This window comes from Aotus nancymaae, unplaced genomic scaffold, assembly GCF_030222135.1.
Source record: "Aotus nancymaae isolate 86718 unplaced genomic scaffold, 86718_ANA_hifiasm-v0.15.2.pri h1tg000020l, whole genome shotgun sequence".
Taxonomy (NCBI): domain Eukaryota; kingdom Metazoa; phylum Chordata; class Mammalia; order Primates; family Aotidae; genus Aotus; species Aotus nancymaae.
Window position 1 is genome coordinate 18,721,733 of NW_026988432.1, and position 22,302 is coordinate 18,744,034.

General features: G+C 43.1%; 1 protein-coding gene across 14 annotated transcripts in view; it reads right to left on the bottom strand.

The window, feature by feature from the left end:
* Positions 1–2,416: 2,416 nt before the first annotated feature.
* Positions 2,417–22,302, bottom strand: part of ZNF532 (zinc finger protein 532) — a 132,242-nt gene continuing 112,356 nt past the window's right edge. For 10 of the 14 annotated variants that reach the window (XM_012446440.2, XM_012446438.3, XM_021672033.2 and 7 more), the window contains 3 exons: positions 9,586–9,698; positions 6,709–6,856; positions 2,417–4,866 (listed from right to left, as the gene is read on the bottom strand). In XM_012446440.2, coding sequence (XP_012301863.2) covers positions 4,372–4,866; positions 6,709–6,856; positions 9,586–9,698 — 756 coding nt within the window. In that variant the 3' untranslated portion in view covers positions 2,417–4,371. The remainder of the gene's footprint in view (positions 4,867–6,708; positions 6,857–9,585; positions 9,699–22,302) is intronic. The other 4 variants (XM_064379081.1, XM_064379080.1, XM_021672037.2 and 1 more) reach the window with 2 other exon arrangements.

The following is a 22,302-nucleotide window of genomic DNA, read 5'->3' on the forward strand; positions in this document are numbered from 1 at the left end:
AGGAATTTGCAGAAAATGTGTTTGGGAGGAAGAAGTGGTCTTTGCTATGTAGTGTAAGCCTACATTTTCCTTTTTCTCATTTTGCAAGTATCATTTTGCTGGCATCCTTCCTTATGCATTTGTTAGTTATAAATTACCCAAACACATAAAAACAAAAGCATATTTTGAATGTATAGCTGAAACTCAAGATGATATATATATACATTTTTTTTTTGTCATGGAGTCTTGCTCTGTCACCCAGGCTGGAGTGCAGTGGCACAATCTCAGCTCACTGCAAACTCCACCTCCCAGGTTCAAGCGAATCTCCTGCCTCAGTCTCCTGAGTAGCTGGGATTACAGGCGTGCACCACCATGCCTGGTTATGTTTTGTATTTTTAGTAGAGATGGTGTTTCACCATGTTGGTCAGGTGGTCTCAAACTCCTGACCTCGTGATCCACCCACCTCAGCCTCCCAAAGTGTTGGGATTACAGGCATGAGCCACCGCACTCAGCCATATAAATATGTATTTTTTGAGATAGTCTTGCTCTATCACCCAGGCTGGAGTGCAGTGGCACCATCTCAGCCCACTGCAACCTCTACTTCCTGGATTTAAGTGATTCTCCTGCCTCAGCCTCCCGAGTAGCTGGGACTACAGGTGGGTGCCAGTACACCTGGCTCACTTGTGTCTTCAGTAGAGACGGATTTCACCATGTTGGGGTCTGGGTCTTGAACAAAGTGCTGGGATTATAGGTGTGAGCCACCATGCCCAGCCTACTTCCATATTTTTAAGTAACCTAAATCTTGAGAAAAAGTTTAAGGAGTCACATAAACTTGAACTTTCAGATCAGACTTTTCTCTGTATTCCACATTAAGAAACCCTCTCAGAAAGTTTCTAGAAACTATTTCTGAAATGCTTCTTACAACTGAAGCCTCTTTTTAAGCCTACTCCCACTACCCTAGGTCAAGTGTTCCTACTGTGTTAGCGCCATAGCTACGCCAATTTAAACATTATTCCTGTGATGGCCAAATATTTTCAGCCTCCTGGGCACATGGGAGGATTGCACTTCCCAGCCTCCTTGTGGCTAGGTGGCTCCATGTGATTGGTTTTGGCCAGAGAGTTGTGAGAAGTGGCATCTGTCACTTCTGGGTCACAGCATTTCATTGCATTTTCTCTCAGCCATGACAACTGGCAACGTTTTGAGAGTGGGGTAATGGGATGAGGAGACATGGAGCCGTGCTTCCAGCCAACCCGCAGTGGACACTGAATGTGAACAAAAAAATGTCTTGTGATATGCTATTTAGACTTAAGGTGGTAACCACAGCATAACCTGATCTATCCTGATTGATATACTCCCATTCTAAACACTGAGACCAGTTAATGGGTCCTATCACTCCCGTGTCCAAATCATTATCTCTGTCAGTACAAACCCCTCCATTCTGTCACTCAAGAGTTTTGTTTTTTCCTTTTGAGACAGAGTTTCACTCTTGTTGCCTAGGCTGGAGTGCAAGGGCATGATCTCTGCTCACTGCAACCTCCACCTCCCGGGTTCAAGTGATTCTCCTGCCTCAGCCTCCTGAGTAGCTGGGATTACAAGTGCCTGCCACCAGGCCCAGCTAATTTTTTGTATTATTTTAATAGAGACAGGGTTTTACCATGTTGGCCAGACTGGTGGAGAACTCCTGACCTCAGGTGATCCACCCACCTTGTCATCCAAAAGCGCTGGGATTATAGGCATGAGCCACCGCACCCAGCCTCCTTCAAGGGTTTTTAAAACTTGGTCTATTCTTAGGAAGTCCATGTACTCGAGTGCAGAAGTGAGAACTATTCTTCCAGACTCAGCTCTCACTTCTGCATTCAAGAGTACATGGACTTCCTAAGAATTGAGCATACCTCATTATCCTCCTCCTCAAATGCCCTCACCCAGCATCTACAACTAATGAAGAATGGGCAAAATGTATGTACCAGCATAGATTCTTATTGAGCATGCACTGTTGACCCAAGTATTAATGTCTTTCATGAATGGCTAACTGACCTTCCCAGTTCTCTCTAGTCCCTCTTTCTGGAACCACCATTAAAACTGAAGCTGTATCTTCTCATTTTGTCCTTCTTGATTCCTAACCTCTCTTTCATATTGGAAACATCACTTTGTCTCTGTGCTGAGGCTAATTTTCTGAAGGGCTATCTTCCAGTTTACCAATTCCCTCTTCAGCTGAACAATCCAGTTTCTCCCAAGGGTTACAGCATTGTGTAGTGTTTTCTAGAATCTAGACTTTAGTTTCTTCATTTTGAACCTCTGGGCATTTTTAAAAACTTTCTTGTACTCTCGACAATGCATTTAACAGCTGTTAATTAATTTTATATTATCAAGCATCTCTGGGTAGTTAAAAGAGTAGAAAGACTTTCAGGTTATGAAGCCATAGTGCCAAAAACAAAAATTCTGTATCATGTATTGTACATACTTTTTATTTGTTGAATAAATGAATATTTGTCAATATGTACATAACCACACAGAGCGAGCATTAGATTTAAGGAGCAAAATATTTGGGTTCTAATATGCAAAGCCACTTACCAGCTATGAGGGCTTCGGCAAAGAACTGAATCTGAGCTCAGCTTCCTCAACTGTAAAACTAGTCATCAGACCTATGTGGCCTACCACACAGGCTTATTGCAAGGTTCAGATGCAGAAACAGATGAAAGTGCTATGAATACAACTTAGAGCAATACAAACATAACAAGTAACAGCAATGGAATTTCAAGCTGAAATTCACATCCTCAGATTATACTGATGTACTGATGGATGAACGAGAAAGTGACAAAATAGCTGATTACTAATGAGAATGAATATGCCATTCTTCTGAGTGGGAAGAATTCTGCAATGTCCTGTAGCTTGTCCCTGCAATTAATCACTTCCTAAACTTCACAAAGATGTCAGAGACCCACCATCAATAACTCTCTCACAGAAGCACAAGGGCCAAATGTCCCGTGTTTATTTACATATGAAATGTGTTTCATACAGTTATGATGGATGGAGTGCATAACACCTGACAGCAGCAAGACCTTTCGAGGAACCGAACGTTGACTACAGTATATCATGCAAGTATCTATATATACACAAAAGAATTCCTTTTCTTAAAAAAAAAAAAGTACAAAACATATTCAGGGATAAATACAAGATATAAAATGCAAAAGAAAACACAAAACAAAAAATAGAACTCTCTCAGAGAACTATAAATGGAAGGGACAGAAGAGTACCTCTGCTGCATTTTAATAAAGCAGAACTACTGACGTTAAATATACTTCTTGAAATGGCTGAACTAAACCTGGGTGGCTCAGTGCTTAAGGTAACGGCCAATTGGAATACACAGGCGGCTGCATCGAGAAGCCGGTAAGTTGTGCATTCCAACTCTAAGTACCAGAACGTTTGGCAGTAGCACCCAGAACAGGAAACGCCAACTCTTTTGACAGCAAAGGGTTAAGTCAACTGATTTTTTTTTTTCCTGTCAAGAGCCAGAGAAATACTTGATATTCTTAGTTGTGTTTCTGTAATAGTTAATAAATTACACGACAAAAACCTGACTATAGAAATCTATTGGTCTAACTATGTATTTGTAACTTTTATAGTAGTCCAGCCCTTTCGTTATTTCCCTCCTTGTGCTTTTAAAGCCAGCCTTGCAGATCTGCCCAGAAAACCAGTCCCATCATCTTTTTTTTTCTTTAGAAGAGCCTTCCCCATTCCTCACGATGTAACTGAGGAAATAAGCATTCCTTATTAGATTCCTGGCTGGGAAAGGAGTGACCTGCAAGGTTGCTTTAAACCCCCGTGGGCGTGGCCTGCAGGTGTCTCAAACGGGAACTCACTCCCTCAGGGCAGGCACGTGAGGAAGTGCTAAGACACTTAAAAGTTCCTAGTGTTTTTGAAATCCACAATTACTTAACAATTTATGTAGTGAATTCTAAAAATTAAAAACACTAAAAAAGGCATTAGTTTAGCCTGTAATTAGTTAACCCATTCAAATTTGAAACATACAAAATGGTTTATTTGAATTCAGGAACTGCCCCTGTTACTAAGAACTGTTTTAAAGAAATGGTACAAAAAGAAAAATTCTAACCCAAAACAACTCAAAACATTTTCCACTAAATACTGATACAAACATGTAACAAAGAGTATAAAAAGTTATTCATTTAAATATATACAAACTCTTTTAAACTCAAATACTGTTTTAATACTTATCGAGGATATATACGACGAGGTGAAGGAAGGTACGCTGAAAGAGAATATATTGCAACAGCCTAGACAGTACTGTTAACTCTATTATACTGCAAACTTTTTGTAACAAAAATGTCTTTTATTCCAATGTGGACAGGGCTTTCCCTGATGGAGCATCGGTGGCTATTTCTCAGCTGAACTCATTCTTTTGGATTTAATGAAGGCCATGCCGTGTGTCCGCATGTGAGTATTTAAGGCAGCTTCAGTTTCAAAAGTTTTTGCGCACACTTTGCACTTTCTGTCTGACACGGCACCATCGGGGGACTCATCCTCCTGGCTGGGTTTGTTCTCCTGTTGGTTATCTTCCCCAGCCCCGTTCTGCTTGGTCACTGGCTGAGGTTCCTTTAACTTGTGCACGATGAAGAGGTGCCTGGACAGAGAGACATGAGACGTGTAGCAGAGGCCACACTCCCGGCACTGGTAGGAAGAACCATCTGATTTGTGCTGAGGGATGTGTTCGTGGAACTGCAGCAGGTTTTCGGTGGTGAAGCCACACACGGCACACTTGTGAACTTTAAAAACATTGATTTTCAGCTTTTTCAGTGGTTGAGTGATTGCTCCTCTGGGAGGCCTGAATTCCAGAACTGGTTCTTCCAACTTCCGCTTGGGACTGGGGACCTTTCAGGGAAAGAAAGCAAATGACATGATTGAAAACCATCCTTCTCGGTGGCTGATAAATGATCGGTTCTCTTAGTTTAGAGCTGCCAGGAAAACACGAGCTATGTGCTTTGAGATCTGGGGGTTTACAGCTGTGTATCTGCCACCCTACTAGAGGCCCCTGCCTTTCCTCCACTCCAGAGAGAAACCGAATAGCTGCTGTTACCAGGCATCACTCCAGCCAGTGGATGCTTCCTGGAACTTGTAGCAGTGGAGTTAGATGAACAGAAACAAATTAGAAAACAGACAGCACGTCAGACCCAGGGCAGTCAAGCAGGGTGGGGCGGAGGCCACAGGAAGCAATGGCAGTGTGTGTGTGGCTACTAGGTGACGTGTGGTCAGGGATGGCCGGGTGACCTTTGAACAGAGACCTGATGCAGTGTGGGGAAAGCAGTCCAGGCATGAGAAGCTGTGAGTGGGGGACAGGAGGGTGGCCAGAAGGGCTAGGAAGGAGTGCTCAGGGAGACTGCAGGAACCAGAGTCAGAGAGATGCAGAGCTGGACAGTGAAGCACCTTGTGGGAGTGTCAGGATTTTGCTTGTCGCCTAAGACAAGAGCTGCTGGAAGGTTTCCTCGCCCTTCGACTGCCGTTTCCTGCCTGGTCTCCGTCACACCATTTCCCCTACTGCGCCTGCCTTTATCCTTCCCGTCCAGTGTCTTAAATCCCACTTTGAATACATTCCCCAAGCCAATGTGCCCCTTTCTCCACTCTGTGGCCCAGCTTTTCTGCTCTGTTCGTGTGCACCTTCACACATGGCCATGACCCGAAGCTACCTTTGCACACACATTCTTTAGCTCACCTCCAGGAGCACTGGAAAGGAAGTACTGAGTTTAATGCCACACCAGTCTGACTTGTATTCTGATGCAGTTTTACTCAATGCCTAACTCCTTGAAAGCACACACAAGCTTTTACCTGGGTACATTCCAGACCTAGCATAGCACCAAAGACAGGAGGGCTTTTTTTTTTTTTTTAAATTAAATTTACTGGCTACGTCTGTTAGGAGACAGGAGGGCTTTTTAAACATCTGCTGAACCTTCCTTTTTTTTTTTTTTGGAAACAGAGTCTTGCTCTGTTGCCCAGACTCTAATGCAGTGGCACGATCTCAGCTCACTGCAACCTCTACTTCCTGGGTTCCAGTGATTCTCCTGCCTCAGCCTCCCAAGTAGCTGGGATTACAGGTGTGTGCCACCACGCCCGGCTACTTTTGTACTTTCCCCCCACCACCCCCTTTTTTGTCCTTTTAGTAGAGACAGGGTTTCACCATGTTGGCCAGGTTGGTCTTGAACTCCTAACGGCAGGTGGGATTACAGGCGTGAGCCACCATGCCCATCCTAAACTACTGCTTTTTGCCTAATTGAAGTTTACTATTCACTGATTGAAGTCTACTATTCATTGATGTAACTAAAAGGAATTTATGATTTTATATCTTACAAAAATTAAGGAATAAGTTTTTATCAGGTACCTATCACAACCAATATATTGTCAAGGAAAAATAATCTAGCTTTAACATATTCCTTCTGGCTAAGAGAAAATTTGCCTAAGTCAACATAAGATTTTACAATTTAAATCTGCAAGTAGATCCCTTAGCTATTTCTGGAAGGACAGAGAAGAAACGCAATAAAGGTGACCTTTTAGGGGCACGAAGAGGTCAGAATGGGTCTGGGTGAGATTAGCCATTATTTCCTACCTTATGCGTGGTCAGAATTTTAAAAACTATGCAACAAAAACTTGAATGAAAAAAAAGGAATGGGAAAAGCAAGTCAACACAAATTCATTGTAAAGCAAACATCTGCCATGTTTGACCTTGGCGTCTTCTTTGATTTCTACTTCCTCCTCATTGGTGGCGTCTGTCATTTCTTTCAGGTCAGGGTCCTTGATGCCGTGCATCAGCTGGACGTGCTTCTCCAGCATCAGCCGTTTGGTAAAGGTACGTCTGGAGTCTGGGCAGTGCCTGTGGGGCGAAAGGCACGGAGATAACGCACTTGCTGACAAAACAAGCTTCCGTGGAAGAACTTGCTCACGGGTGGAAAAACTCACTCACGGTCAAGGTCCTCCCTACCCATCAGTTCACACAGACAGGTTCCATGAGCTGCACTCACACCACGGCTCAACACGCAATCGGCGATTTTGCTAGTACTCATGGTTTCCAATTTGTTAAAAAAAATTTTTAACAGCTTTTATAAAAAGTTGTGTTGGTTCCTGTGTCCTTATAGGACCAGCCTAATCTGGTTCAAAAGGAATACTCATTTTCTAGGTTTGTTTGAAGTGTTCCTTAATTTACCAGGCTAGACAGCTTTAATTCTAAAGGGAAAATAATGCATTTCAAAAGTTTTCTTCACAATGACTCGGTATTCCCTCAGGACACGTACCACGCTGGACATGTTAGTATAAAGTCCCTCCTTGACTCCTTCACACTGATATTATTCCTATCCTCTGCTGTGATAAAGACATGTGTCCAGCCCAAATTTTTCCAAGCACAGAAGCAACATGCATGTTTATCCTCATGGCAGTTGAATATGTATGTTTATTTAGATGATAAGCAGATCAAAAATAGGTTATTTTTCATCTTATTTTGTGCAAAAACAGATTTTGAAAAATGTAAATTCATTTTTCAAAGAAAAACTTTTAATAAAGCAGGCCAAAGACAGTTTAGAGGAGGAAAAAGTTGGCTGGGCGAGGTGACTCATGCTTGTAATCCCAACAGTTTGGGAGACCAGCCTGACCAACCGGAGAAACCTCATCTCTACTAACAATACAAAAATTAGCCGGGCGTGGTGGTGGGCACCTGTAGTCCCAGCTACTCAGGAGGCTGCAGCAGGAGAGTCGCTTGAACCCGGGAGGCGGAGGTTGCAGTGAGCTGAGATAGCACCATTGCACTCCAGCCTGGGCAGCAAGAGCAAAACTGTCTCAAGGGAAAAAAAACAGGTACTGACCCTAGTCATTATGGATGCTATAAAACCAGATATCGAGACTACTACTGCAGTGAAGGAGGACAAAAGTCTCTGGTGGTCTCATTCTGGTACAAATCTGCTGCCTTCAAAATGGCTTCTGAGGAATTTATACTGATTGGCCCTAAACCCTGATGATCTCACATTAGAGACCCTCGCAGGGCAGTGGCAGGAGCCAGCACCACCCCCAAAGGACAAGGGCTCTCCATGAGGATGAATTTGCTGGCCACAAGTTAGTGGAACAATCCCAGCACTTCACTGCTTTACAGTGAATTCATGGGAAAATAAACAAAACCTCCCAGGGACGCATTATGCAGGCCAGACCTGCCCTCGTCTTCTTGGCCCAGAACATCCTTCTAAATTCTGATTCTTTTGATTTGGTCTCAACACAAAGATTTAATTCATAATCACTCCTACCTCACTAAGCAGCTTCAACTTCACTGAAGGCGAGTCTGCCTCCCTTGGTTTAACTACCCAATCATCATAAACCCCTGCGAAGCTGCCTGCCGACACTCATGACTCTCCTGATCCACAGGGGTCCACCTGGCCTGCTCCGATCACATCCATGCAATATTTCAGTGCTCTATCCTCAGGGTCCTTTATTTCTCTCTCTCATGAGACGAGCTTTCTTCTATCAACCCACTCCAGGCGCATTCCAGCTGAGTGACAGACTTTCCCCAAGGATGAATACGTTCTGATTTTCATGTATGAAGTAGCAGCTTATGACTGTGCACTGGAGTCTGGGTTGATGTTTGCATTTGATCTCAGGCTGCCGCACTTCGGTGGTGACTGCAGTCGAGGACGCAATCTGTGACTGCCCTGAGTAAACAAGTCAGCCAAATCACATTGCCAATGCTGCCAACTCGGCATGTGCAGAGACCATGCACTGCTCATCAATCACACTCTCAGGGATCAGGCCAGGTACAGGAGCTCACGCCTGTAATCCCAGCACTTTGGGAGGTTGAGGCAGGTGGATAACCTGAGGTCAGGAGTTCAAGACCACCCTGGCTAACATGGTGAAACCCCGTCTCTCCTAAACGTACAAAAATTAGCTGGGCGTGGTGGTGCACAGCTGTAATCCCAGCTATGCAGGAGGCTGAGACAGGAGAATCGCTTGAAGCCGGGAGGCAGAGGTTCCAGCAAGCCAAAATTGCGCCACTGCATGCCAGCCTGGGCAACAGAGTGAGACTCCGTCTCAAAAAAAAAAAAAAAAATCCCATAATGTGGAATGTGTAAGAAAATGCTCTTTTTTTTTTTTTTTTTTGAGACAGAGTCTTGTTCTGTCACCAGGCTGGAGTGCAGTGGCGCAATCTCGGCTCACTGCAACCTCCGCCTCCTGGGTTCAAGCAATTCTTCCACCTCAGCCTCCCGAGTAGCTGGGACCACAGGCACGTGCCACCACGCCTGGCTAATTTTTGTATTTTTAGTAGAGATGGGGTTTCACCACGTTGGCCAGGCTGGTCTGGAACTCCTGACCTCAAGTGATTCGCCTGCCTTGGCCTCCCAAAGTGCTGGGATTACAGGCGTGAGCCACCGTGCCCGGCCTCTTTTTATTTTCATATTTAAATGTGACAACCCAATCTAAAGACTCTATGCCAGAACGCTCTAATTACGAAATGTAATCTAGGAACTGTGGAGCACAGCAGTTAATGATACTACACTCAACACCTTCCCGGAGTTCCTCCTGCGGCCTCTCACTGGACTGCACGTCCCGTTAGAAGCCCGGACTTACGAGCAGGCGTACACTTTCCTGATGCCTTTGTGCTTGATCCGGTTGTGCCGGCACAGGCTATGGGACGAGCTGAAGGACTTGTCACACTGACGGCAGGGGTGTTTCTTCATTTGCTTTAGGAAGAAAAGGAGAGAAAGTCACTTAGGGGAATAAAAATAGACACGCTCGAACAATTAAGAACTCTTTTGTAATAGTTTAAGCTGAATAATCATTATTACAGGTTGAACATCCCCTAATCCCCAAATCCTCCAGAATCCACAACTTTGAGTGCTGACATGACACTATGCAGGGAAAATTTCATACCTGACCTCATGACGGGTCACGGTAAAGACTGTCTCATGCACAAAATTAAATTTTATGAAATTACCTTCAAGCTATGTATATAAGGTATGTGTGAAACATGAATAAATATCACGACTAGAGTCCCATCCTCAGGATCTCTTATTATGTATGTATGTTTGAATATTCCAAGATCCAACAACATCTGAAATTTGAAACGCTTCTGTTCCCAAACTTTCAGGTCAGGAATACTCAACCTATGTTTAGGAATACAGTAACAAAACCAGAAGACGTTTTAACAATAAATAATAAAAATGAGGATAAGGCTGAAGTAACCATGAGGGGGCTCATTTTAGGAGGATGGGTTAAACTATCGTTAAGAGTTTAAAAAAAAAACAAAATTCTCTCTAAAACACTTAAGTTTCTGATTCAACACAAACATCCAGGTATTTGAAATAACATTATATTAATCTTTGACTGCAAAGGAGATACTGCATTCTAAGAACAGATAATATATGAAAACATGCATCAGTAAATACCAAGTAAAGCCACTCTTAATTTGTGGTATATTAGAAAGAATATGCCGTCTTATTCAGTATACCAAGTTAAATGAAATCTCTGGCTACCCTTCAATGACTATTCATCATATAATGGAAGTTTTCTACAAGGATATTTGTTTTAAATAGTATCACGTGGGCCAGGCGCAATGGCTCATGCCTGTAATCCCAGCACTTTGGGAGGCCGAAGTGGGCGGATTATGAGGTCAAGAGATCGAGACCATCCTGGCCAGCATGGCGAAATCCCGTCTCTACTAGAAATACAAAAATTAGCTGGGCATGGTGGCGTGCGCCTGTAGTTCCAGCTACTCAAGAGACTGAGACAGGACAATCACTTGAACCCAGGAGGCAGTGGTTACAGTGAGCCGAGATCGCGCCACTGCACTCCAGCCTGGCAACAGTGAGACTCCATCTCAAAAAATAAATAGTATCACTTGATCATCTCAAGAACGCAGACTTTTGAAACAATTTTAAGGGGTTGCCTGCTGGTATACATAACAAGTTAGAGACGGCACACCGTCAAGAGGTAAGCCAAACTCTTTTCTTATATTTGAAAGTTTCCCGCTCTGGCTGAGATATTATGTTAATTGAATATATTTCCATGCACAATCTTTGAAGTAAATTAGTGGCTTAACTTTAAAAATTCTTTGGTTATGACATGCAGAGCAGTCTGGAACTAAACAATGTCACATCACAAGGAAATTAAAGAGCTGTCGAGCCTTATGAATGGAAGAAAATCTGGCTCTAAGCTCATTAAAAATAAGACTCAAGTGGGAAGTTTTCATGTGAGATAACATTAAGAACTGACTGCAAGCTATGCAACAAAGAAATGATGACCTTTTTTTTTGTTTTCAGACAGTCTCATTCTGTCACCCAGGCTGGAGTGCAGTGGCGCAACCTCTGCCTTTGGGATTCAAGGAAATCTCCTGCCTCGGCCTCCCAAGTAGCTGGGACTATAGGTGCCCACCACCATACCCTGCTAATGTTTGTATTTTTAGTAGAGACGAGGTTGCACCATGTTGGCCAGGCTGGTCTCAAACTCCTGGCCCTAACTGATCTGCTGGCCTCAGCCTCCCAAGGTGCTGGAATTATAGGCATGAGCCACCCTGCCCGGCCTGATTACATTTTTTTAATAATTATTTTCCCATTAACCACTTGACAAGCATGTCCTGGTTCCAACCAGCAGGAAAATCGGAGTGGCTGAGTCTGGTTTGCATGAGCTGGCACCTGGTCTTTGCCTCACGAATCATGGGACCAGGGGAAAGCCACTCAACCTGCATGAACGTCCCCTCCCTCCCCTGTGAGGTAGGCTCATGACAGTGCCCGCCTCCCAGGGCGCTGCGGGAACACCGGGACAATTAACATAAAGGGGGCATACAGCATGGGACACGCCACTCAGGAAACGCTCTTGTAATAGTCAAGTTATGCGTCCAACTTTCCACTTAAAAAGAGTGGAAAATACTCTTTTAAATAAACCGAATCAGTGTGGTAGATATTCAAAAGGGTCAGGAATCCAAACAAAGGTAAAGGAGAAAATTTCTTCACCAAGTTGAAAAAGTTATACCAATGCTGTTCATCTCTGGGGAAAACGACAAGAGAGAACAAAGCAAATCACAAGCTGGTGCTCCCCAAAAACTATCAGAAAGTATTCTTTCATAAAAATATCTGATTACACAAAATAGGCCAACAGCAATCCCTAACCTCTTGGATTAGCGTTTATGTAGCAGAAGAGTGACTAAGAGGCCCAGCGCGGTGGCTCACGCCTGTAATCCCAACGCTTTGAAAGGCTGAGGCAGGTGGACATGAGGTCAGGAGTTTGAGACCAGCCTGGCCAACATAGTGAAACCCCGTCTCTACTAAAAATACAAAAATTAGCCGGGTATGGTGGCGCACACCTGTCGTTGGGAGGCTGAGCAGGAGAATCGCTTGAACCCAGGAGGCAGAGGTTGTGGGGAGCTGAGATCGCGCCACTGCACTCCAGCCTGAGCAACAGAGTGAGACTCCATCTCAAAAAAAAAAAAAAAAAAAAAAAAAAAAATAAGTGTTAACAAGCCTTTATTTTAAAGCTTTAAAGTCATGAATAAACAGTAGTCCTATATTTCAATAAAGATACTTAAAAATCTAGTATCTAATGCTTTTTAGGTTTTCTACATATAAAAATCAACTGAAAGTCAAAACACAAGACATCTTTCTAAAAGCAAGACTACTTTGCCAAATCATAACAGATTATAAAGAAGAAAAAATGTATCTAACAATACAGTAGGGCAAGAGACCCCAAAGAAAGGAAAATTGGATTTCCTGCTAAGATCAAAGGTTTCATATTCTATTTCTTATTGTATAGTAATATTAACATCACAACAAAATTTTAATACAGAAATGCCAATAAGAAAACCCTAATGAGCAGCTTAGCACATCAGTAACTATTTTCAAAAGATTCATCAATGTGCGAGACATCCTTCTGTTTCAGCATCTTTATGAAAAATGCAGAAATGAACTCTGCAATTGCAAGATAAGAGCAGGGTTTTCGATTTGCTGGTAACAAGAAAATGAGGTTTAAAACACCAGTTTCCAGATCCAACCTGCCTGGTCACATTACCTAACAAATGACTTTCTTCCTCTATTAGATTTTACATACAAACTTACTCAAAGGTGTTTTACCAAATTTATTTTTGTAACTTCTGTTCTTCAACATTACTAGCTCCTTCTGCTTTTATAAGTTAAAGTGTGAAAACAGCATTAAAGTGTAAAGCCCACCGTCGTCATTCTAAGACTTCAGGCCATTTGCCTCCTCCTGGCTTCACTGTAGTATAAGCTGAGATTGAGGACTTTGAGTGGACTTTTTATAGTTAACTAAGATCAGAGAAGGAATATGTCTTCCTACTCTCTTCTGAGTTATTTTGTTTTTAAATAGAACTCTTTAAAGAAATAGTAAACTCAGGCCAGGTGCGGTGACTCACGCCTGTAATCTCAGCACTTTGGGCGGCTGAGGCGGGTAGATCACAAGGTCAGGAGTTCAAGATCACCCTGGCCAAGATGGTAAAACCCTGTCTCTACTAAAAAAAATACAAAAATTAGCTGGGCGTGGTGGCAGGCGCCTGTAATCCCAGTTACTTGGGAGGCTGAGGCAGAGAATTGCTTGAACCTGGGAGGCAGAGGTTGTAGTGAGCCGAGATTGCGCCACTGCACTCCAGCCTGGGCAACAGAGCAAGATTCCGTTTCAAAAAAAAAAAGGAACTATTTTAATAAACTGGCGAGACTAATAAACTGGCAGGGTTCCCAAAGCTTTTAACATAAAACTTTTTTAGAGTAAACTATCAAAATAAACACTTGGATATACTTCCTAAACTTTCTTCCTCCTCTCATTTTTGACTTTTTCTTCACAGCTTCAGGAAAGAAAACATTAACCCCACCTCCTTTTCTCCAGTGACGGCTACGTGCAACCTACCCCGTGCTGCCTCTGTGCTTGGGGTGGGTACGGCCTCTGCAGGCCATTCTTCCTCGAGGGCACCTGGTGGCTGTGTCTTGGTTTCCCATGGGGCTTCCCTCACCATCAGAAACTTCCTATTCTAATAACTGCTCCCTTCTGTTTCAGGTGACTTTGGGGAAGTTAGAGAGAGAAAAGTCCTAACTTCACACTCAGATCTGGCGGGGCATCCACATCTCACCTTGTCCTGGGAGTCCTACCTCCATGAGGTATCTGCCTTGTGCCAACATGCAAAAGCCTCCTTAATGACCGACCGCCATGCAGCCAGAAACTCCCACAAACTTAAGACTGCAGGGTACAGAATTATCCTCACATGCCCTTGCTGACACATGCCCTTCAGCTCCATCACACCCTTTTATGCAAAAGGAAAAAGCTAGCCAATTACATAATTTAAATATAGCACAGCACCAGGCAGTCTCTCCAAAATTCACTCCTAAAGCTCTGAAACCTTCCACTGAGGAATCTACTCTGCAAAGAGACCTGCACACTTATTACAGCCTGTTTCTGCTGTAATGCAACATATGTGTTCCTAAAAATTGCTGCACTATGCAAACATTCAACAGTAAAAACAACAGGGCCTCTAGCAAAAATGGAGTCACAGAGACAAGACTCAAGACTTTGTCAGTGACATAATGAATGAAAATATTAACTATGGGGCCAGGTGTGGTGGCTCATGCCTATAATCCCAGCACTTTGGGAGGCTGACGCGGGCAGATCACCTGAGTTCAGGAGTTCAAGACCAACCTGGCCAACATGGAGAAACCCCATCTCTACTAAAAATACAAAAAAAATTAGTTGGGCATTGTGGCAGTCGCCTTTAATCCCAGCTATTGCAGAGGCTGAGGCAAGAGAATCACTTGAACCTGGGAGTTGGAGTCAGAGGTTGCAGTGAGCAAGATCGTGCCATTGCACTCCAGCCTGGGCAACAGAGTGGGACTCCATCTCATGTGTGTGTATGTGTGTGTGTATGTGTATATATATATATACATATATATATAAAATGTCAAATGTTTGAGAAATGCAAAAAATACTACAAAAATCAATGCACTTTCCCTCGAAAAAGACCTGCAGTGAGCTTGTGGAAGTCAGCGGGCTGCAGATTGTGAATTATTGTGAAGCGGGGGAAGGAGGGCAATCTTACTGAAAGTGAAGCTGTGGATGGGTGTGACCCACAGTGAGAGGCAGGCACTGGTGAAATTGGAGGTGTGTTTGTCATGTGTGTGTGTTTTGTGTGTTCCTACACAACTCCAGTTTTCTGTAGTATTTCAGTATTTCTCAGATTTTAAGCTCACATTGTTCTGATTGATCAATGGCAGTGGAATAAATTTGTTTTCAGCATAAGCGTTACAGCAGAACTGACTGCATTCGAGGTAATTCACTGCACCATTGTGTACAGCAGATCCATCCAAGGAGAACTGGATAAATACACATATGCACTCATACAACAAGATGCCGTGCTGCCACAGAAATGAAGGGAAGAGCTCAATGCACTGATAAGAAAAGAACCACAACATACTAAGCGAAGAAAGTACTGGCACACAAAATTATATACGTAAGCTGTGTCCTGCATTAGAAGAATGAGAATATATATGCATATATGCTAATACTTGTAGAAAGAGACTTCAAGACACATAATTTAGGATTAAAACTTCACTATACTCGTTTATCTTGTTTCAATATTTAAACTTTTAAACCATGTGAATACAGCACTTATCCAAAAAAAATTTCCACACACACAAAAAAATTGAGGTTTATAGATAGTTTATAAAATCACTTTTTTAAAAGTAGAATTCTGCTGGGTGTGGTAGTTCAAGCCTGTAATACCAGCACTTTGAGAGGCCAAGGCGGGCGGATCACCTGAGGTCGGGAGTTTGAGACCAGCCTGACCAACATGGAGAAGCCCCATCTCTACTAAAAATACAAAATTAGCCGGGCATGCTAATGCATGCCTGTAATCCCAGCTACTCGGGAGGCTGAGGCAGAGAATTGCTTGAACCTGGGAGGCGGAGGTTGCGGTGAGCCGAAATCATGCCACTGCACTCCAGCCTGGGCAACAGCAGCAAAACTCTGTCTAAAAAAATAAAAGTTCTATGAATAACCACCACCACAGTCAAGATATAGAACAGTTACATCACCCCCAAAGATCCCATGTGCCGCTTTAGGGCCAACCTCACCCCCCCAACCCTGCTCTTGGCAGCCACAGATCCGCTTTCTATCTCTGGTTTTGCTTTCTCCATTTGTCACATAAATGGAACCATATAGTACACATACAGCTTTGAGTCTTGCTTCTTTCACTCAGCAGAATACACGTGTAATTCCTCCACGCTGTTGGGTCTATCGGTATTCATTCCTTTTCTCTGCTGAGTAGTATTCCAGTGTGGATGTGCCCAGTGTGTTTATCCACTTGCCAGGTGAAACCCATTTAGGTTGTTTCCAGTTTCTGATATGAATAAAGTCACTATAAACATTTACTATAAACATTCGCATGTGCATATGATTTTATTTCTCTTGGGTAAATACCCAGGAGTGGGATTACTGAGTCAGACGTTAAATAAGAAACCGTCCAGCTGTATTCCAGAGCGGCTGTCCCTGGCATGCCCACCAGCATTGGAGAGAATCTCCCACCATTCTGCCATCTTTCAGCATTTGGCATTGCCACTTTATTTAATTCAGTCATTCGACAGGGTGGCCAGAGTATTTTGTTGTGATTTTAATTTTCATTTCTCTAATGACTTACATTATTAAGGTTAAAAAAAATAATAATCTTTCTGGCCAGGCATGGTGGCTCACATCTCTAATCCCAGCACTTTGGGAAACCAAGGAGGGCGGATCACTAGAGGCCAGGGATTTAAAACCAGCCTGGCCAACACGGCAAAACTCTGTCTCTACTAAAAACACAAAAATTAGCCAGGCATGCTTGTGCACGCCTGTAATCCCAGCTACTCAAGTGGCTGAGGCACAAGAATTGCTTGAACCTGGGAGAAAGAGGTTGCAGTGAGCAGAGACAGCGCCACTGCATTCCAGCCTGGGCGACAAAGCAAGGGAGATACCGTCTTAAAAAGAAAAAAAAAATCCTTCAATTAATAGATAAAACACTAACTTATAATAAGCCTCCTTCTTCAAAGAAAAGGCCTGACTACTACTAAAGTTTTTTTCTTTTACTTATTATTATTAAAGGGATGTGTGGGGGCATTTTCCCTCCCCTGTAAGCTCCTTGAAAACAGAAGCTGTGAACTGTTCAGCTCTGTGTCCTTGGCATTCAGCATACAGAAAATAGTAAATATTTATCATGGGAATGAATAAACAAAGATTAACTGAACAGTTATCTACTTGGAAAGTATCAGTACGTTCTACAAAATAATCACAAAGTAACAAATTTAGGATACAGTGCTGGACATAGAGGAACTCTGCCTGTTTTCTGCAAGATGGCAGAGACGTGATGGTGTTTAAATGCTGATAAGATAAAGCCTGTAATAAATGAAGAGACTGAGGACAGAGGCAAAAGATGAATGAATGAGCAGGGAGGTGGGGAGGGATTTAGACACGGGAAGAATAGCTCTTCCTGTGTGGCCAAGCCAAGGTGTCATCCGGGGACAGATGTGATGCTTACTAAAGTGAGGGGTGGGTGGGCGACGAAGGGGCCCAGATATTCCAGGAATTCCTGCCCAGCAGCTTCCATTTCCAAAGTGAAGCTTATATGGTGCATCTAGACTTCAGATTCAACTGTGGCCTTCATTTTCTTATTTATTTGATTATCAAAGTAACAAATGTGGATTGCGTAATGTAAAAGGGAAAAGATTGCTTCCAATCTCACCCATCGAAAACCACCACCGTCAATTTCTAATGTCACGGCCTTCCCATTTCTTTTCTGAATATATACATTCACCTGTATTTATAGTTGTAAAACTGATCTATATTATATTTGTTGGCTTTTAACCCGATTTTTCACTTGTAAAACACACATATCTATACACATTTTGACAGTTCTGCATTCTTTTTTTTCTTGAGACAGAGTCTCTGTTGCCCAGGCTGGAGTGCAGTGATGTAACCTCTGCCCCTCAGGTTTAAGTGATTCTCCCGCCTCAGCCTCCCAAGTAGCTGGGATTACAGGTGTGCACCACCACACCCAGATGATTTCTATATTTTTAAAAGAGTTGGGGTTTCACCATGTTGCCCAGGCTGGTCTCAAACTCCTGACCTCAGGTGATCTATCTGCCTCAGCCTCCCAAAGTGCTGGGATTACAGACGTATGTCACCATGCCCGGCAAGTTCTGCATTCTTAACGAGTGTATTGTATTCTGTTGCACAAATGGATCATGAATTGTTTAACTTCTATTAATGATTCAGGTTGTCTCAACTTCTTAGTAACTACAAATACAAATTTCTGTAATCAATTATTTCCTTTGCATAAATTACTGAAAGCAGTCTTTCTAATTATAAAGGTTGTAAAAAAAAAAACGTTAAGCTTCTTTAAATGCCAAACTGCACTAAAAAGGATTCATTCTACCACCACTTGCACGTTCACCAAGGGAGTTTCCAACACCAGTTCTGTTCTTCAACTCTGCCAAAGTGATAGGTGAAACAGATTTCCCGTTTTTCAATGCCTGGTGATATGGAACACCTATCGTGTGTTTCTTGGCCATTTATATTTCTTCTGTGAAGTGGTCAATCATACTCTTTTTGCAGTTTTCTATGGAGTGAGGGAAGAGGAGAATAGCAGGGGAAGGGGTCAGAGAACAGACTGTAGAGCCCTGTGGGCCAGGATGAAGGGCTTGGCAGTCCACGAGCATGCTGGAAAGACATTATAGGGTCTGAGCAGAGAAGTAACATGATCAGCCTATGTTAGGTGGGTCATTCTGGCTGCTGAATGTGGAGGCAGGGAAGACAGAAGCCAGCGCAGAGGGCGTCTCAACAATCCAGGGGAGGGATCATGAGCCCCGAACTTGGAAGAAGAGGAGATGAGGATAAAGGTTGGATCTGGTACAGCTCTCGGAGGTAGAAACCAAGAGCACCTGAGGATGGACTAACTGTGGGTGACAAAGGGAGAAAAAGAGAGATCAAGGATCACTAACATTCTCTGCCTTGGGCATATGGTAGAAGAGAGTTGCCACTAACTGGGAAAGACTAGTGGAGCAGCAGGTTTAGGGGTGAGGAATGTTTTGGATGTGTTCATGTCGAGAGGCCCATTGCAGATGTAAGGAGAGATGCTACACAGGTGGTCCAGCTCGGCGGTACAAATGTATGTGGGAGTCAGTAGGATACAGCTGGCATTTAAAGTCATGGCCCTGGGTGACAACATCAGCATTTATAGGCTGGAAGGATGAAAAAGACTGAGAAGGATGACGGAGGCTGAGAACCAAGAGAAAACAGCATCCTCAAGGCCTATAAATGAAAGTATTTTAAGAAGGAGCCACCAGACAACTGCTTCACACAGGTCAACCTTGGCAACAGAAAAGTCACTGGAGACCTAGAGAAGAGTGGTTTTGATGGAATGATGAGATCAAAGTTTAAATGGGAGGACAGAGCGGGGGGTATAAGGACAGAAAACTATTTAAGGGAGATATGATAGAAAAGGAAGCAGAGAAAAAAGGCAGTCAAGGAAGAGGTTATTATAAGAGGTGTCATGGCAGGCTTTTTGACGAACAGAGAATGATGGTTAGAATGATCGAGAAAAGCTGAAGATGCAGGGGAGACACAGTGTGGTTGTGGTTCCTACAGAGGGACACAGAGTCACCCTTGTAATGGAAGAGGACAGAGTTCCTCCAGCTAGATGCACTGTGCTGTGTAATGCATACTCCAACCTACTGGCTTTTGAAACTATCCACAATCTAATCCTCAGCGAGTCACTTTGACTGCACCTTGTAAACTTTCCGTTCAGGACCAAATTCACACCTGTCAAAGACTATGGCACATTCCTCCTCTGCCTGTCGAAACAGCCTTCACTCTTCTCAAGGCCACTCAAGTCCTATCCGCCCCTAGATCAGCTGCCCCCCAACTCCTTGGTGGGGCTCCCAGACCTCCCCAGCCCCACGGTGCCTCTTCCCCTCATCCATGTCCACACAGCTACAGAGCAGACCACTGGACACGCACATCTTGACACATCATTTCTCTGCCTGAGGCCCACCCTGAGGCTCCGGTAGCTTTAAGGCGTGGGACCCGTGGGCTTGCCCACCTCACCATCCCACCGCCTCCATCTGCTTTCCAGAACGCCACACTCCGGAACCACCTGCCGTGTGGTGCTGGTTGGTGCTACGTCCACAGTCATCTTCTTGCTGCTCCATGTACAGCACATGGCTCCCGTGCAGCCCTCACATACCTCTGTGGGAAGTATTTCTTCTGTGAGGGTTCTGCTGGCACCTCCCAAAAAACCCCCATGAAACAGTGGTGCTCAGGTCTCTGTTATAACTGTTCCCTAATATTTCCCTTTAATTACCTTTAGCCCGTTCCATTAAAACCTTCTGGTTTTTTAAAAGGTTTGAGACTATAATTTTTTAACTTTCCCTAATATTTTGCCAGCCACCTCGAGTGAATCCCAACATCTACGCTATCTGGTACCTTGGATGCAATCCTTATTCTTCCCTTCTATGTATCAAATTGGATTTTAATTTTTAATTCAATTCTATTCTCTTCTGACTTCTCTAAAGGCTAGACTGTATTGTTCACTCTATTCACAGGGCCTCAATAAGTGCCGAGTTGAAATCTGAATTCAAAGCATTTTTCATTTAGCAATTATATACCACCTTGTGATTCCTCGAAAACTCTCATTTTATTATTCGTTATTATTTTTAGATACAGTCTCACTCTGTTGCCTAGGTTGGAGTGCACTGGTATGATCTCAGCTCACTGCAACCTCTGCCTCCCAGGTTCAAGAGATTCTCATGTCTCAGCTTCCTGAGTAGCTGGAACTACAGGTGCGCACCACCTTGCCCTGCTAATTTTTGTATTTTTAGTAAAAGATGGAGTTTCGCCATGTTGGCCAGGCTGGTATCGAACTCCTGATCTCAAGTGATCTACCTGCCTCTGCCTCCTAAAATGCTGGAATTACAGACGTGAGCCACCACACCTGGCCAAGACTCCTGTTTTATACTCAACTCTTATTCTGGTAGTTTTAGCTCTTAAAATGTCTTCTTTTTTCATCCATGTAAGCATCTGTAGGCATGAATTATATTTTACACTTTATTTGTACTATTCCATAGCAAACGCTATGCCACCTGATAAATAGTTACTGAATAAAAGGAAGAGGTACATAGAGGAAAAGAAACACAGTCCCAAGGTCTGAATGAATGCCCCATTCTGACAGTTTCAGAATTACACACTAACCTGTAATATTCATATGCCCAGATAAACCAAAGACGACTCAGAAAGACAAGAATAGGCTAATAAAACTTGAACAGATTTTTTTGAAAACCTATAGTCTAACAGATTACAAATTAATCCCCTACAAATCAAATTAGCTTGTCTACAGAATAGCAACACACTAAGAAATATGTTATACTTCGCCGGGCACAGTGGCTCACACCTGTAATCCCAGCACTTTGGGAGGCCAAGGCGGGTAGATCATCTGAGGTCAGGAATTCGAGATCAGCCTGACCAACGTGGTGAAACTCTGTCTCTACTAAAAATACAAAATTAGCCAGGCATGGTGGCACATGCCTGTTATCCCAGCTACTCAGGAGGCTGAGGCAGAAGAATCACTTTAACCCAAGGGGCAGAGGTTGTGGTGAACCGAGATCGTGCCATTGCACTCTAGCCTGGGCAACAGAGTGAAACTCAGTCTCAAAAAAAAAAAAAAAAAAAAAAAATATATATATATATATATATATATATATGTATGTTATACTAAAGGTAATAAAAAAACCCTCATTTCTTAAAACATGTTACTAGCATAAATAAAAATTATAATTTCTACCCTGAGACCTCTTTAAACTTACATTAAATAAAACTAATGTTTCACAGGTATTAAAGTTTGTGCATTTATTTATCCATGTTAGATTCAAATATAGTCAGCATGTGCCCACAAAACTGCAAAGGTTTCACTCCTGTTATATAAACATTACCTCCCTTATATACTAGGTAAGTTATAGAAAATCAACTGGCTTACCCAAACCACCCATACTCTCTTGGAAAATGGTGTAAAACAAACAAGTTGGCTTCCCCTGAAGTCTGGAATATTGTAGGTCACAAATCCTTACTGAGAGAATTTAACGTCTAGGATGCTAGTGAGATTTTCCAGTTCCAAATTAACTCTATTCAAGAACACACAAATAAAGGAGTATTTTGATAAGCACGGCATTGGAACCTCAAACTGTTCACGTGTGAAAGCCTCCAGAAATCTAATTTCTGAGTACTAAAATGAATCACACCATCCAGGTTCCTACAAATTGGAACGAGTGGTTT